The following is an 18,276-nucleotide window of genomic DNA, read 5'->3' as shown; positions in this document are numbered from 1 at the left end:
AAAAAAATGGAATTTGACCAATAAAAATATAAATATATATCTAAAAACCGCTATTAATTCATGCATTGTTAAAAGTATATGTTACAAATAATTCCATTTTTCTTCATAATTTGTACACCAGGGTGGATTGTAAAGGGTAAGATGTTAGGTGGAGGTCCCCCATAAAGGGCCGAACCCCCCAGGATACTACAAAACCTGCAGGGGTTTTGCCGTCCACGGGGGACATCCACCATTTTACAAGAATCCGAATAATTCGAATTCTGCATTCAATCCACCCGGCATCAAAGTATTGAGTTCATAAATACGTTGGGACTCTAGTCTGGACATTTTACCTATATGGTCCCCCCCTCTCCATCCTTTCTCTACTTTGTCAATTGCCGCGAATCTTATGCCTGTCGGGTTTTTATCATGCATCAGTTTAAAATGTTTGGACAGTGTGTGGGTTTCTAAGCCCTTTTTGATGTTGGTAATGTGTTCTGAGATACGTTTTTTTAGAAGTCTTTTCGTTCTCCCAACATATTGGCGTCCACATGGGCGCTCAATGATGTAGATGACATTATCCGAGTTGCACGTTAAAAAGTCCTTTATCGTATGTTTATATTTATTGACCGTTCAAATAATTTCACTTGTTTTCCGAGGAAAAGAAGTGATCCTACAGTTTGCACACTTCCCGCATCTATAAAAACCCTCCATATCCAACCAATTATGTAAGGCGGTACTCCCAGGGTTTCCTCTTTTAACCGTTGGGGCCACCTTATTCCCTAAATTAGGAGCTTTCGTAAAGGTTATCCGAGGTTTGGTTGGAATTAGGGGGCCTATGATTTTATCTCTTTGTAGCAAACTCCAATGTCTCCCTATTATTTTTTGGATCCTCCTATACTCATCATTAAAGGGTAGGATGATCCTTATCTCTTCCTTTTCTTCATTTGAGTTTTTCACCTTTTCTACAAAAAAATCCTCCCTTTTCATATTCCTTACTTTATTTAGGGATCCGGTGATTAATTCTTCTGGGTAGTTTTTATCTAGAAATGCCTTTTTCATCTTATTAGCCTCCTCTTCAAACTGGTTCTCTAAAGTGCAATTTCGCTTTAATCTTTGGAATTGGCCTTGCGGTATATTTATCAACCAACTACCCCCAAATAAATAAATCAATGGTGCTCAGGGTCCCCCAAATAAATAAATCAGAAGTGCTCAGGGTCCCCCAAATAAATAAATCAGAAGTGCTCAGGGTCCCCCAAATAAATAAATCAGAAGTGCTCAGGGTCCCCCAAATAAATAAATCAGCGGTGCTTCAGGTCCCCCCCCCCCCCCCAAATAAATAAATCAATGGTGCTCAGGGTCCCCCCAAATAAATTAAGCCTTGCTCATCCAAATAATTAAAATAAAATTAGCCAGGCTCAGCCAGGCTCAATTAAATCATTGGTGGCAGTGGTGCTCAGCGGCGGTGTAATTAACGAAAAAACTCGGACCTCAGCAGACAGGCGGCCCGACTTACCCGTCCAGACGTCAGGCTTCTTCAAGCACAGGCAGTGGTAGGACATCACTTCCTGTGCGCGAGGATAAGGGGCCGCTGCCGTTGTGCAGGCGACCCACAATAGGAAGCCTCAGGCGACCCCCCGGAAAGGGCCGATCGACCCCCAAGGGGGTCGCGACCCCTAGGTTGAGAACCGCTGCTCTATAAGGAATGAGTTTTCATGCTGCAAACACGTCATTTAAAGGGGTTATCCGTGAAATGATCACGATGACCTATCCTCAGGATAGGTCATCATCAGATAGTGATTGGTTGTAAGAATAGTTCATCAATATATATGAATGGATAACCCCTTTTTAAATTATTTAGATTTTTGGGGGATTTTAGGGTGGAAAAGGAGATATACAACATTCCTAATCTATAACAAAATCTGAATTCTACCACAGTAATTGAACATCAGCTGACTTGCATTTGCATTCTTCTGTTGATTTATTTATTGCAGTACAGAGTACACAGACCGGTTACCTAAAAACCTAATTTAAAATGCTGTAGCACCGAGGCTGTGTACCTCAAGACTCAGCAGTTTAGTTCACAGCTACGGTAGGTTTGTACTGTGCTGACTACAGTCACACTACACCATTTCCTATCTCAGCCTTTGTGAATTATGTTTACAAGGTTCCTGCAGGAGGAATCTGTGTATGAAAGATGTAGAAAGGCTGCTGGAGTACAGATTCCCACAGGAATCAGTAGAAGGACAGTTAGTATCTTGATGTCCCTGATGAAACTTCGAGTGTGTTCACTCATAAAAGCAATTCCCACATGTAAATGAAGTCTGTTCACTTAGGGTTAGATTTATCAAGACTGGCAAAAAGGAAAACTGGCTCAGGTGACCAATCAGATTCTACCTTTCACTTTTCAGAGCTAATTTAGAAAATGTAAGGTGGAATCTGATTGTTTGTTATGGGCAACTAAGCCAGTTTTCCTTTACACCAGTTTTGAGAAATCTCCCCCTTAGGCTACTTTCACACTAGTGTTTTTACTGGATCCGGCAAGGTTCAGCAAAAAACGCTTCCGTTACTGATAATACAACCATCTGCATTCGTTATGAACGGATCCGGTTGTTTTATCTTTAACGTTGCCAAGACGGATCCGTCATGGATTCCATTGAAAGTCAATGTAGGACGGATCCGTTTTCTATTGTGGCAGAGAAAACTGATCCGTCCCCATTGACTTGCATTGGGGGTCATGACAGATCCGTCTTGCTCCGGATCCCAGGACGGAAAGCAAACTACAGCATGTTGCGGTTTGCTCTCGGGTATGGAAACGCAACTGAACAGAATGCATTCCGCTCGGTTCAGTTTTGCCCCCATTGACAATAAATGGGGACAAAACTGAAGCGTTTTTTTCCGGTAATGAGCCCCTATGGCGGATCTCAATACCGGAAAACTAAATGCTAGTGTGAAGGTAGCCTTAGATTTGTATGCCCTTGTATACAAGATGATTCTAGAGTCTCTATACATAAGTTCTCGGTTGAGAATTTGGAATATGAGAACATAATACACAAGTCCACAGAAATAAGAATTCTGTTCTACAACTGGAAATGTTTAAAGGCACTCTGTCACCAGGAAATTCTGTCACACCAGTCATGTTGTATAGCTAGCTCAGGGTACTTTCACACTTGCGGCAGAGAGATTCGGCAAGCAGTTCCGTCGCCGGAACTACCTGCCGGATCAGGCAAAACGTATGACAACTGATGGCATTAGTAAGACTGATCAGGATCCTTATCAGTCTTAAAAATGCCTGATCAGTCGAAAAAATGCATTGAAATGCGGATCTGTCTTTCCGGTGTCATCCGGCAAAACTGATCCAGCATTTATTTTTTTCAGTCTGCACATGCGCAGACCGGAAGGACGGATCCGGCATTCAGGCAAGTCTTCAGTTTTTTCCACCGGAGATAAAACCGTAGCTTGTTATGGTTTTCTCTTTTGCCTGATCAGTCAAAATGACTGAACTGAAGACATCCTGATGCATCCTGAACGGATTACTCTCTATTCAGAATGCATGGGGATAAAACTGATCAGTTATTTTCCGTTATAGAGCCCCTGTGACGGAACTCTATGCCGTAAAAGAAAAACTTTAGTGTGAAAGTAATGATACCTTTCACAAGTACTTGTAATCCATATGCAAAATGGCAGTAAAGTGCACCGAGAGTGGGCCAAAGCCTCTCTGTGCAAACCCCCCCCCCCCCCCCCCCCCCTTCCCCAAATATAGTGTACTTTTTTACTGAGTGACCCATTGCTTCTCTCTGGAGAAAAAGTACTCTTAATCCATATGCAAATGAGTAATTGAGTGCCATAGGGTGAGCCAAAGCAATCTGTGCACCCTTACTCCTCCTGTGTCCTCTGCCAGTCCCCCACCACCTTTTTGATTGACAGGACCGAGATGTAACTAAGCAGGAACCTGGTCCTGAGAATCAAGGAGAGGGAGGGACTGGCAGAGGACACAGGAGGAGTATGGGTGCACAGATTACTTTGGCTCACCCTGTGGCACTCAATTACTCTTTTGCATATAGATTAAAAGTACTTTTTTTCCAGAGTGAAGCAATGGACCTCTAAGAAAAAAGTGCACGATATGGGTAAAAGTATTGGGACACACCTTAATTATTTATTTCAGATGTTTCATTTAGTCCCATTGGCACAGGTGTATAAAATCCAGGTCCCTGGGTCTCCATATTAATGCCTGTGGATTTAGAATGAGATGTTGTAAAAGCCACTGTATGTATAATGCGGTGTCCCAATATTTTAATCCGTATAGTGTATCATTACATTCTGATGAGCTAGCCCTATAATGCAATGTGCTTGGTACCAGCGCCTTACATGTACGGCCCTAGAGCGAAGTGCAAACATGGGGCTCAATGGACAGGGGGTCTCTGCTGTTTCAAACAGAAGAGACCCGCGGCTATTGACCTCAACCGGCAATAATGCAGATCGTGGTCATTAAAGCCTTTTAGATGCTGTGATCAAGTCAGATCACGCCATCTAAAGGGGGAAAAATCCGGAATCTCGTGCTTCCGGGCTTCTTACCGGCACCTCTGCGGCCAATGAGGATGCCGATAATTGGTTTCAATACGCTGGGTTTCTCTGAAGAGACCCAGGGTATTGAAGCTGCAATTCTTATTTTGCCCAGTAGGCAGGTGGCAGGCCAATATACAGTAAGAAATGAGCAATTCTCCTCAAATCATGGGTCTAGAAGATTTAAGGAGAGTTAAAGAAACAAAATGGGTTTTGTAGGCACAAATATGAGCTTTAAAATCATAAAAAAATGTAAAAGAAAACTAAACTTAAACACAAAAAAAGAAAAAAAGTATAAAAGTTTAAATCACCGTAGAATAAAAAAAATAAATACATAAACCTCATGGGCATCACCGTGTCCGAAAACGTCCGCACTATTAAAATATTAAAATATTTTTCTAATAGGGTAAATGGAGTAATAGAAAAAAGGGTCAAAATGGCCAATTTGCCATTTTTTCATCGCTTTTCTTACCCCAAAAAAGTAATAAAATGTGATCAAAAAGTCACACAAACTCCAAAATGGTATCAATAAAAACTACAGATTTGTCCCGCAAAAAATGAGCCCCACACAGCTTCACAGCTCAATAGATATAACTATAAAAAAAAAAACGTATGGGTGATGTAAAAAAAAAAAACATATATTTTTTTTTTTTCAAAGTTCAAATTTATTTGTATGCTGTTTTCAAATTTAAAAAACCTATACATATGTGGTATTGTTGTAATCGTACTGACCTAGAAAATGAAGGGCACAGGTCAGTTTTACCGCAAAGAGAATGCAGTGGGAACGAAACCCGTAAAACAGTGGATTAATTGCATTATATATATATATTTTTTTTTTCAATTCCACCCCATTTGGAATTTTTTTTCCTTCTTCACACTACATTGTATGCCATATTAAATGGTGCCATTAGAAAGTACAACTTGTCCGGCAAAAAATAAGCCCATGTGAACGGAGCTATGTGAACGGAGATATAAAAAAGTTATGGCTCAAGGAAGATGGGGGGAAAAAAATGAAAACGCAAAACAAAAAACCTCCGGTATCCTAAGGGTTAACAGTAAATTTCCTATTGCCAGACTCCCTTTGATTATTTCATTTACATGGACACATGAATATGACTAAAATATAGGCCTAGAGTTTAGCTTTAACAATAAGAGAATGTGTTCTTTTGTCTTGTTCAGTGACTCGGATGTTTACAGGCACCAGGATACATTTCTGTAGATCATTTACACTTTGATTCAAAGTTGCACGAAGGTGCACATTTGTGAAGTGCTGGGTGGCATTTTGTGCCTGCTTGAAGTATATATTAGGGTATGATTTTCTCGTTAATGTCATTGGGGGACGCAGCACCATGGGTATATGCCCAGCTACCACTAGGAGGCGACACTATATATCAAAAAGGTTGGCTCCTCCCAGGTGGGCTGTACCCTCTCCACAGCCACTAGGCTAATCAGTTTTAGCTTAGTGTCCATAGGAGGCAGACATGACCTGCTCTGTTTTTTGCAGGTCTTGCTGCTTTTAATTATCTTTTATTTGTATTCTTTTTTCCTTCTGCAGGATGGGGCTCCATCGTGGATTACCACTTTAGTGGCACGCGGGCGCGTACTTGAAGTACCTACGCCGGTCACCCAGTCCCCCATTACTGCATCTGCATGCCGGCAATCCCACGTAAGTGTTGAGTTTGCCGAAGGAGTGACCCTGCGGCGCCTGAAGACGCCGGACGGTAAGTATTCTCCCCTGCGTCCCTGCCCCAAGAGGTCCCTCGGGTTAAACCTCCCTTTCTGGCCAAGGGATGGGAATTCATTTTATTTGTGGGGCCTGGTTAGGTCCCTCCTTTCCTCTTTTTTTTTTCTTCCCTCCCTTGGGTATCCTGCTCCTCCCTGGCCACCCTTCCCTCTTCCGGCCTTTCCCTCTACTTTAGTCCTCAGCTTCTGACGGGACTAGGCCGCATGTTCCCCGGCCTGTCCTCGGGGCCCTGGTGCTCCTTTTGCCCTGTTTTTTTCCTCCCTTAGCGTCGCTCCTCCTCAGGAGCCCCCCTCACCCAAGGTCTCCCGCGGTTCCGGTCCGACAATGGCGAACCTTTTCCGTCCACCTCATTAATCGAGGCCCTGGCTTCTTTCGCAAGTAGGCCGCGTTTTCTCCCGGCAACCACCCCCCCTCGCTTCCTGAGCTTTTTATTGGCCCCTCCTCGCTCCTCACTGCTTATGGGAGGGGCCATTGCAAGAACGGATCTGTCTCTCCGGATGTCATCTGGAGAAACGGATCCGTTATATATTTTTTTCACATTTTTACCGGTCTGCGCTTGGATGGATCCGGCACGGCGGTATTTTTAATGCCATGTTTAGTCGCTGTAGCCATGGCACCTGTCTGGCTCTAGTGTGCACCATGCAGCCACTTTGCTTCCTTCAATGGAGTACCTGTACCATCTCCAGATGCTGTAGCCTTTACATCTGTCTGGTTTTTAGTCTGCACTGCACAACGTATTACTCCCTTATTAGGTAGAGTACCTGTACCATCTCCAGATGCTGTAGCCATTCCATCTGTCTGGTTTTTAGTCTGCAATGTATTACTTCATGCAGTCATTCTACTCCTTTATCAAGCGCAGTACCTATACCATTTCCAGATGCTGTAGCGATGTCTCCACTCTCATTATCGTGTGGACCATGCAATCACATTACTCCCATTCAGGCGGAGTATTTATAGTATCTCCAAGTGTTGTGCCCTATTGGTACAATCTGTGGCCCATACGGCTCCTGCATTACTGGGTGTATTTTCCTGGCTCTAATCTGTGCTAGGCAATCATGGGGCCCATCTTCATGCTGAGTGATGGTACCATCCGCAATCACTGTATTCATCTGGCACCTAATTACTGTCGTGCTCGGCGGTGTACTTGTACTATCTCAAGGTGCTGTGTCCGACAGGCCATCGTGGTTGGAGTATGTACCTGGCAACCATATGTTCTCCCCCCTTTTTGGGAGAAGTAGAGTTGCAATTCTTAGATCCAGTATATGAATGGCCTCTACAGATCTGACACCTGGTGCAGTACCTCCAAGTCTTCTCATTGCCTCTGTACTAGGCATGATTTTTACTTGCTTGCACCAGACAACCAGGCTCCCCTCGCGTGTGCAGGTTGTTGGCTGTCATGCTAGATTTTCATCCCTATAAAGTGCTACTGTATTCCGCACAGTCGCATTACCCCATTTCATGATGGAGTACTCGTGTTGTTTTTACTGCTTCTCTGATTTGTTTTCAGAGTTACATGGTCCAGTCCTGACAGAGTTCCTGGATCTCCGCTGAATGTTCTATCCTGCAGGGATACGAAGCATTGTGAGCACCAGCCGCTACTGCAGTTTTCGGGTCTTCGCTGGACGTCCTCGATGATATGGCTGTGACCGGACTAGTGAGCGCCACACACCTACTTGGTGGGTGGGATTTTCCGCTGCTTGGCCTGGTATCGGATATGGTCCCATAGTTCTTCCAGGGCGTTCTTGTACGCCCTTAGATTCGCGGATTAATGGTGCTACATGACAGAAGGGCCGTCTGTTTGGGCCTTGCCATTTTCTGCACCTGTCAGTTTCTTCCCCCTTCCTTGGGGGTTTCATTGTGCTCTGCTGGTAGCTGGTTTCTACATTTTAGTGTAGTCTCTCCCAGCTACGCCTGGCGAATTCTGCATCCTCTTCTGACATATGGATATCTGGCCTTTCGATTACAAAATCCAGGCTGCTGTACTTTCCCATTCTGGAGCAGTGTTATACAGTATGCTAGCCACTACACTTGGGATGGTTGGTTAACCATGGCTGATGTTTTTTTTTCCCCCTATGCTGGATACATTTCATTTTTCCCTTGATAATCTAGCTATTATTATCCTCATGTGGTCCAGTTCTGTTGACCCTACTTGAGCCTCTGTATAGGTAATCTTGCTTGGAGTCCCTGCCCCAATGTTTGTTTCTTTGACCATCAAGCTGACCGGTTACCTCTGGGGAATCTACTCGTGGCATCTCTGACCGCACATGCTCTGTATGACAGCTGCTGCTTTGGGCCCGGTTTGGTTCTTTTCCCTCCTGGGTCCCCATAGGCTCTTCTCGTCTCCCCAGGTCAAGTACCTGGTATCCGGGAGTTTAATACTACGGTTTGCAATTTGGATCGTATTGGTCACTTTCGGGATGGAGCTTTCCCTCATTTTGAGAATTGTTCCTCCTTAGGCTGTTTGGAATCCTCTCCCTTCTACTCCAATATTTCTCAGCCGTGTGTCTCTGCTTGTATTACCAGGGCCTGCTACTGTTTCCCTTTTCCCTGAGACTTCACGTTGCCAGGAATATAGCCTTTACAGGAGGCTGGCCACAGTCAGGCCATGTTTTTGGTCTGCGACAAGTTAGTTTTTTCCTTGTTGGGTCCTCTCTCTGGTCAGGTTCCTTTGCTTCCAGGCCTTATAGAAGCATCTTCCTTTTTGCCGAGGGACGGTCCACAGGGTCTTTTAGCTTGTTTCCAGGCATTTTTTCTCCTTGGTTAAGGACTGCCCATTCTTTTTCCAGGCATTTTTTCTCCTGCCAGGTACCCTCATAGTCTAATTTTCTTGTTGGGTCTGTCCTCTTATGGATTCTCCTCCTGGAGCATCCTTCCATATGCAGATCGCTAGGTCGTTACCAACAGACACTGCTGTGCTACTCTCCCGTTTCTTTAGGAGGAGCCCTGGTTCTTCCAGATCCTTCCTCGGGCTCTTTAGTGCCCACTTGTTCAACTCTTGGTTCTTGCTCAGGACATCTGCCTTACTCCCTATCCCACCTCGGGAGGAGCCGGGTGTTTCCCCTTGTTCCTTTTTAGGCTCTTTTCCCAGGCACTTGTCCTTGGAATCCTGACTGTCTCCTACATTTTTTTCCCTTGGAACCATTTCATGCTATGGCCTCTCCTGGTCCGGTTGGGTCACAGGGTTCTCCAGCACCTGTGCGTCCAACTTTTTGCATGAGATTTCCTTCCCACCCTCGGGGACTGCTTTGGGACGTCTCATGGTGCTGTGCCCCAATGACCTTAACGAGAAAATTAGATTTTTGTACTTACCGTAAAATCCCTTTCTCGTTAAATTCATTGGGGGACGCAGATCCCACCCTTTGTTTTCATTTCCCTTTCTGTCACCAGGCTGCTGTTCTCGTTTCCTTTCCCGGTCCAGGACATGTTGGTTCTTCACTTTTGTATCTCTCCCCTACTGCTATTGGTACAAACTGATTAGCCTAGTGGCTGTGGAGAGGGTATAGCCCACCTGGGTGGAGCCAGCCTTTTTTTATATCTAGTATCGCCTCCTAGTGGTAGCTGGGCATATACCCACTGTGCTGTGTCCCCCAATGAATTGAACAAGAAAGGGATTTTTCGGCACAAAAATCCTATATATATTTTTTTATTTTTTATAGTTCAGGTTTTACTTGTGTATGTCAATATTGCTTAAGTTGTCCCCACAGAGAACCTTTTATAGAATGTTTGTCTAATTTATATTACTGTACGAGATTTTATTTTATTTTTTTCTTAACATGCATTCATGCTTCCGGGGTTCTTCTTGCCTGTCATCTTTGTTATTCCCCAGTTGTCCATTATATGTAGAAGCATGCACATCTCCTCCATTTAATGTATATTTTCTGCTTTTAACCAAGCACTCTCCTTTTAAATGTCGTGGGTTTTTTTTTTTGTTTTTTTTTTGTTTGTTTTTTCACTTCTGTTTGCATGCAAGTGGCCGGTGTTAGGATCTGCTTCTGTTTGCACACAGACTTCGGTAAATCTGTCAATAACCTTTGTGCTTTCTCCAGTCTAGTAGGCCTGTCTCCTTCCTATATATTACAACCTGCATTACTAATGGGGAAGAACTCATTTTAATTCCAGGACCAGACAACTGTACGCACTGTGGCTTCAGCAACCACCACCAAGGAAATTCGTAGACAATCCAGTAGTTATGACGATCCCTGGAAGATAACTGATGAACAGAGGCAATATTATGTCAATCAGTTCAAAAACATTCAGCCTGACCTAAATGGGTTTATCCCAGGTAAGGGCAGCTTTGTCCATATCTATTGAAGATGCATTTTCTCGTCTGCCACATAGGAATCATACATCTGTGTATGTACAGAAGAAAAACGTTGACGGCTTTTCGCACAATAATCACTACTTCATCTCACATACATGTATATGAAGGCTCTCAGAGCTAGATATATTGGCTTACAAAAGAAAGATAAGCAGCACTCCAAGCCTCTTAGTGGGGATATATCCATATGCAGTGTTCAAGTCACCTGGTATGCATCCAGGGCAATGCGGTGCACGCAGTGAGGGGTCCCAGTACAAACGGCAATGTAAAGAAATCCGCAGCACTCGTCCAATTCAGTCAATGGTGTTTTTATTTAGTAGTTAGGCAGCATCAATAGCGACATTTCGACCCGCAGGTCTTTATCAAGCAATGTGAAATATAACACTAAACCTTAAATAGACCACTAACATGTGGTTGTAACCTCCTATACATAAAGAGAATAACCCAAAAGCATATTCACATATCTAATGCAATTGAATAGTGAATAATGTACTTACAGTGAGTGAGGCTCCAGAGTTATCTCATGGTAAAGAAGCATGACTACATCTATGTCTGGCGTCCTGAGGCTCCAACTACGCAGGCGTGCACTGTCCTCTGGAGCCTCACATGGAGCCCCATTCACTGTAAGTACATTATTCACTTGGTTATATTTCACATTGCTTGATAAAGACCTTACGTTGCTTTGTAATATACACAGTTGAGTCACATTATTATAACCACTTCGTACTTTCAACTTTGGCAGCATGTATCCCTCGTTGCTGTCATAGGTAAAATGGGTATTTTATCAGAGGACTTATTGACTTTCGGACTAAGGGTGGCAGTCTAACGAAGTTGCATCTGCAGAAAAGGCTTCAGTTTTTGTGGCAGTATCATAATTGATCCGCTGATTGGTAAAATGGTTGCCTTCTCCGATAAGTCACATTTTCTATTCATTAAACGTATGGCTGTTGGTCTGTCAGGCGACAAACATCAGAGAACAAACACCCTGGAAGAACACAAGCTGGTGGTGGCAGAGTTATGTTCTGGGGAATGTTTTTGTGATATTCTCTCGGCCCACTCATCCATGTGGAAGGCGCTATCAACCGATTTGGGTATGAATCCATCCTTGAAGATGACGTACATCCATACATGCTGGTTGCCTTCAATGGGGCGGATGGGATCTTCCAGCAAGACAATAAGACATGTCACACGGCTAGAAATGTCTGACATTGGTTGGAAGAGCATGCCCAAGACTTTAAAGTCCCTTCCTGCCCCCTAATTTTCCAGACTTGAACCCAGTTGAGTATCTGTGGGACCATGTGAAAGTTAAAGGGGCAGTAATGTTCTAAAATATGTAACTTTTAATAATACGAGTAAAATATATATAAACCCCTTACAAACATAAACAGACAGACACAAGCTGGACCCTAAGTACGCGTAGACCGCTGGGAGGCGGGTCACGGTGGATGGGGCCCCGCGGGCAGACCCTTGTTTAAATTGTGTGGACCCCAAGGATCAGGGGGAACCACACCTGGTGGTGAAAATAAACGTAAATGTCCTGTGTCCCAAGTTAAAGACCCGGACAATGCCTTGTGTGGGTAAGAAAACAAGGATAGATCTTACCGGTATAAAGTAATGGGCAGCATTTATTCACCGAGCTCAGGAGGTCACCGGAAATTATGTTCCTTTCCCAGTGCACCCAAGGTAAATCCTTTTGCGTTGGACCCGGCGGGTCATACTCACCACATACGCGACTTCATTAATTGCCGCACCACGGGTGTTATTTACCTCCTCACCTGTGAATGCGGCAAGCGGTATGTGGGTAAGACCCGCAGGGAACTATTCAAGCGGATGGGGGAGCACATCGGGGATCTCCGCAACGATAGACACCCCGGTGGCGAGGCATGTCCACACTGACCACGGCGGCCGTACCTCAGCTGTGACTTTTATGGGCATTGAACATGTCCAGAAACCTCAACGTGGAGGAGACTGGGACAAGCGTATACTCCAACGCAAGTGCTGGTGGATTTTTAAATTAAAAACCACCAACCCCCATGGCCTTAATGACCAACTGCAGTTTGGGTGTTTTCTCTGACGGGGCCATTGGTGGGTACACCATCTCTTTCCCCTCGACCAGCATCATTGGTGGTTCTGTGGGGTGAGGGTATGTCACCGTACCATCCAATGTTAGTCCCTTTAAATCTGTTTGGATAGGTGCATTACGCCTGACTGAATATATAATATTTAAATCATAAATTTCCTTCATATTGGTTTATTTATTAGTTTATTTATTTTTTCCTCATGTGGGTCGGGAGCATGTTACTTATTCATTCCCCATTGTGGTCCCACCTCTAGTTACCGTGGTTATCCCTGCCCCTGAATGTCCACTTTGTTGTCCTTCAGTGGAGGGTCTGTGACTATGACCCCCCACTCATAATCTCTGAGAGTGGTTTTGTAGTAGCTGGACACTGACAGTTTGCCCAGCTCCATCCACTCAGCCTCTCTGAGTGAATCGCTGTGTCCGTCCATTTTGTGTCCGCCTGCTGTGCACCCATTGGACTATGCTGTATATTGGCTGGGTGCAACTACCGGCGGACACTGGCATTATTGGGACGGCTCCAGCGCTCACCTGATCACTGACGCACGCTCACGTGACGTGCGCCGCAACACGTGATGCTTTCTCATCACATCGCGGCCGCGTCCCATGCGCGGACTAATCTCCGCCCCCCCTTCATCTGAAAACGGAATCAGCGCGCCACAAAGCACTGCCAGATGCCACACTACCGGCCTCACACAAACTGCCTGACGCCGGTCCAGCCAGATGGTTGCCACACGCACCCCAGGCTGCATGTAAGTAAATATACTCTGCACTATTTGAGTCTCTGAATGCATATTGGTGCATCACTTTCCTTGTATTAGGGGGTCAGCGGGTGTGTCTTAATTAGTAGACTATTATTATTATTAGACACTGGTCTAGAGGGCATTCCTTTATTTTTTTTGTGTGTTACAGGTACACCTGGATCTTGCCATACGCACTCTAGGTAGACAGCAACCACGCCATACACCATTGAGTGGCCAGAGCTAGTCCGCGCTTCCCTCCCAACTGCTTAATATTATCCTATTTATTTTCTGCGGTTGAGGTCGGCTTTAGTGTAAATACACCATGTATCACAAGTGGCCTAACTTAGTCTGCCCCCTCCATCCTGCTCAGTAATATACGATTTATACTGTGCAACTGATGACAGCTACCACTTGTGCTAACCCCCGTTTCCTGACGATTCAAGGGGTTTACTATAACTATCCTGCAAGTATGTGCAATTGAAGAAACGCGTAGGGACAGGTGAACATACTCACTCATTGTACCCACGGTTTTATTTCCACTATATCAGGTGTCCTCCTCACCACCCCGGCAGGGTCTTATAGGGACCTTAGACCAGGGTGAGGTTCCGGACGGGACCACCCCTTGCGGGGCACGGATCCCGTGTTAGGGTATTAGGGTCATAGTAGGTCAAGCAGGGTGCAACAGGGACAGCTCATCTCCCTGCAGCCCTCTACAACGCATGACCTATCTCACGAAGACCCTTCTTCAAAGGACACCAAATCTATGCGCTGGGAAAGGAACATCATTTCCGGTGACCTCCTGAGCTCGGTGAATAAACGCTGCCCATTACTTTGTACCGGTAAGATCTATCCTTGTTTTCTTACCCACACAAGGCATTGTCCGGGTCTTTAACTTGGGACACAGGACATTTACGTTTATTTTCACCACCAGGTGTGGTTCCCCCTGATCCCTGGGGTCCACACAATTTAAACAAGGGTCTGCCCGCGGGGCCCCATCCACCGTGACCCGCCTCCCAGCGGTCTACGCGTACTTAGGGTCCAGCTTGTGTCTGTCTATGTTTGTAAGGGGTTTATATATATTTTACTCGTATTATTAAAAGTTACATATTTTAGAACATTACTGCCCCTTTAACTTTCACATGGTCCCACAGATACTCAACTGGGTTCAAGTCTGTAAAATTAGGGGGCAGGAAGGGACTTTAAAGTCTTGGGCATGCTCTTCCAACCAATGTCAGACATTTCTAGCCGTGTGACATGTCTTATTGTCTTGCTGGAAGATCCCATCCGCCCCATTGAAGGCAACCAGCATGTATGGATGTACGTCATCTTCAAGGATGGATTCATACCCAAATCGGTTGATAGCGCCTTCCACATGGATGAGTGGGCCGAGAGAATACCACAAAAACATTCCCCAGAACATAACTCTGCCACCACCAGCTTGTGTTCCTCCAGCAATGGTTCCAGGGTGTTTGTTCTCTGATGTTTGTCGCCTGACAGACCAACAGCCATACGTTTAATGAATAGAAAATGTGACTTATCGGAGATGGCAACCATTTTCCAATCAGCGGAGGTCCAATTATGATACTGCCACAAAAACTGAAGCCTTTTTCACCACCAGGTGTGGTTCCCCCTGATCCTTGGGGTCCACACAATTTAAACAAGGGTCTGCCCGCGGGACCCCATCCACCGTGACCCGCCTCCCAGCGGTCTACGCGTACTTAGGGTCCCGCTTGTGTCTGTCTGTTTGTTTGTAAGGGGTTTATATATATATTTTACTCGTATTATTAAAAGTTACATATTTTAGAACGTTACTGCCCCTTTAACTTTCACATATTACGCTTCTGAGCAGTACTTTGGTGAGAGGTGCGGCCGCACCATTCTCCCTTAGAGGGACGACTCCCCTTTGTTTTGCATATCTGTGGGACCACCTTGATCATCGTGCTCACTCTCTGAATCCTCCCCCATGCACCCTTCAGCAGTTGTGGGATGCACTGCAGTCAGCATGTCTCCAAATACCGGTGACAACCTACCAGGACCTTGAGTCGCTCACAGTCCGTCTAGCTGCTGCCCGTGCACATGATGGGTACTCTGGATATTAGCTGAGCTGGTGGTCATAATAATGTTACTCGACTGTGTATTTAGTAAAACTAGGAGGATATTTCAGTCTCAGCTATTTGGGGCTGAGAACGGAATATGTCCTATGCGGTGGCCAGGATTCCAAAAGAAGCCAAGTGGGCAGTGATGCACTATTTTTGTAACTCCCATAAGAGTGAATGGGAGCTAGAGAAACAGCATAGCATTGCAAGCTCGGCTGCAACCGCATATGATGGGTATTCCATTTTCAGCCACGAATAGCTGAGATGGGAATACCCCTCCCAAGGACATTTTCAAACAGTCTTTGCTTGTTGCTGTCAATCATTAAAGGGGTTTTCCGGGAGTAAAATATGGATGACCTATCCTGATTAGTGGTGGTGCTGGGTTTGAAGAAGCAACCTCTTCACAGCATATCAAGCACAGTGCCTTATAGTGGCTGTGCTCAGTTTTGTAGCCTAGACCTGTTCCCTTGAATAGGATTGATCTGCCCATAGGTTAGGTGACTGATGTATGTGACATCTCTTGCCTAGAAAGTGAGAAAAAATGAGTTGGACCCCCACAATCGGTTATTGATGACCATCGGTATTTAGCTTATTAAGCTCCTGAAAACCCCCTTTAATAGTTTTCAGTTCCATATCCATTAGTGTAATTGTAGATTACTGAACGCCTTGGCCGCCTTCCCTTGACATGCTGTAAGTGGCTAATATAATAACCTATATGAGTACATTTATAAAAGGTATACACATTAATCTACTGCTATGTGCAAATAGCAGTGATGTGCCCACTGCCCGTACTTGCTGTGCTATCAAACTGAAATCAGCATGAGCTTGGCCTCCATGTTAGATAATGAACTTTTCAGAATTGAGAGGTTCATTACCCAGTCTGGCAGAAATCGGCTTTAGGCATCATATGCTTCATCTATCGGTCTGTGATGTTATCTGTTCCTGCAAATGTGTCTGGGATTGAGTGGCTTGTTCTTTCTATGGCCAGAACAGAAATAATATTCAGACTGCAGTCAAACCTTAGAGCACGTTCACACAGAAGAATCTGACTGCGGAATTTTGGTGTGGCTTGAAGGCGCGAGCGGATCTGCGGCATCCAAAGTGGCAGTATATGCAGTGGGTTTTGACAGCGTTACTTAGAAGTAATTATAGTAATATAAAACCAGTATTCAGACCATTGAGTTTTCTACTTATGTCAAGTTAAGACATCCATCCAGTTCAGCCTATGTATAACCAAGAAGTAGTATTTACTGGTGCTTTTTTTTTTTTTTTTTTTTTTTTTTACTAGGGGGAGAAGCTGAAGATATTTCTGTGACCTCTGTTTCTCAGACCCTTCCTCCTAGGGGGGACACTATTCTATTATTTTCTAGGAGAACACAGGAGGATTGTGTTCAGAGGTCTCCTGTTAGCCAAACTTTCTGTTTAAATTCTTTTTTTATTCAAATTTTTAAGGTTCAAAAAAGTAAATTCTGCTTTACAGTAAAATGATAATGAATATCTATATCAAAAACATAAATAAGATTGGTCTACATAGCATTAAATATCATGACCTGTATTACAATGGGATTGTACAACAATCAAGTACTAATGTAGGAAAGAAAATTTTCAGTTCTCAAAAGTTATTGAACCTATAACCATAGACACTGGGGTGATAGGCAATCAAATATCAGGTTAGGACAGAAGTCTTTATTAACAACATGAATTATGATTGCCATTTGTTATATGCCTGTACCACTACAGTATTCTTAATAATTAATTAATAATTAATAGCCAAACTTTCTGATCTAATTTCTGTGGTCAGGAAATTACCTTATGGAATATGTGCCATGCCTCTGACTTGGCCTTCTTGGCTTTCACCCGTGGCACTCCATGATCATCCCCTTTCTTCCTCTCTCAAACACCTTAGACGCTGCAGTGTAAGGGTTTGAACGGTCAGGATTCAAGGTTTATTTTTCCTTTACATTCTTACCTTAGGCTACTTTCACACTGGCGTTTTGGTTTCCGTTTGGGAGATCCGTTCAGGGCTCTCACAAGCGGTCCAAAACGGATCAGTTTTGCCCTAATGCATTCTGAATGGAAAAGGATCCGCTCAGAATGCATCAGTTTGCCTCCGATCAGTCTCCATTCCGCTTTTGAGGCGGACACCAAAACCCTGCTTGCAGCATTTTGGTCTCCGTCTGACGAAACTGAGCCAGACAGATCCGTTCTGACACACAATGTAAGTCAATGGGGACGGATCCGTTTTCACTGACACAATCTGGCACAATAGAAAACTGATCTGTCCTCCATTGACGTCTTGGCTATGTTAAAGATAATACAAACGAATCCGTTCTGAATGGATGCAGATGGTTGTATTATCTGAACGGATCCGTCTGTGCAGATTCATGACGGATCCGCACCAAACGCGAGTGTGAAAGTAGCCTAAGGCTACTTTCACACTAGAGGCAGGATGGATCCAACAGGCTGTTCACCCTGTCAGATCCGTCCTGTCGCTATTTCGCCGGCGTCTCGCTCGGTCCCCATTGACTGTAATGGGGACAGGGGGCGGAGCTCCGGCGCAGCACGGCAAGAGGCCGCCGGACTAAAAGTACTGCATGTCCGACTTTTTAGTCCGGCGATCTCCCCGTGCTGCGACGGAGCTCCACCCCCATTATAGTCCATGGGGACGGAGTGGTGGCACGGCGAAATAGCGACAGGACGGATCTGACAGGGTGAACAAGTTAACCTGTCGGATCCGTCCTGCCTCTAGTGTGAAA

At 44.7% G+C, this 18,276-nt stretch overlaps 1 protein-coding gene across 5 annotated transcripts in view; it reads left to right on the top strand.

The window, feature by feature from the left end:
• The window catches only part of REPS1 (RALBP1 associated Eps domain containing 1), a 116,124-nt gene that overhangs the window by 40,236 nt on the left and 57,612 nt on the right, over positions 1-18,276 (top strand). For all 5 annotated transcript variants that reach the window (XM_040429226.1, XM_040429227.1, XM_040429229.1 and 2 more), the window contains exon 6: positions 10,406-10,568. In XM_040429226.1, coding sequence (XP_040285160.1) covers positions 10,406-10,568 — 163 coding nt within the window. The remainder of the gene's footprint in view (positions 1-10,405; positions 10,569-18,276) is intronic.

Source organism: Bufo bufo, chromosome 4, assembly GCF_905171765.1.
Source record: "Bufo bufo chromosome 4, aBufBuf1.1, whole genome shotgun sequence".
NCBI classification, from domain to species: Eukaryota; Metazoa; Chordata; class Amphibia; order Anura; family Bufonidae; genus Bufo; species Bufo bufo.
Note: the sequence above shows the minus strand (reverse complement) of the source record. Positions and strands in the feature narration are given on the sequence as shown.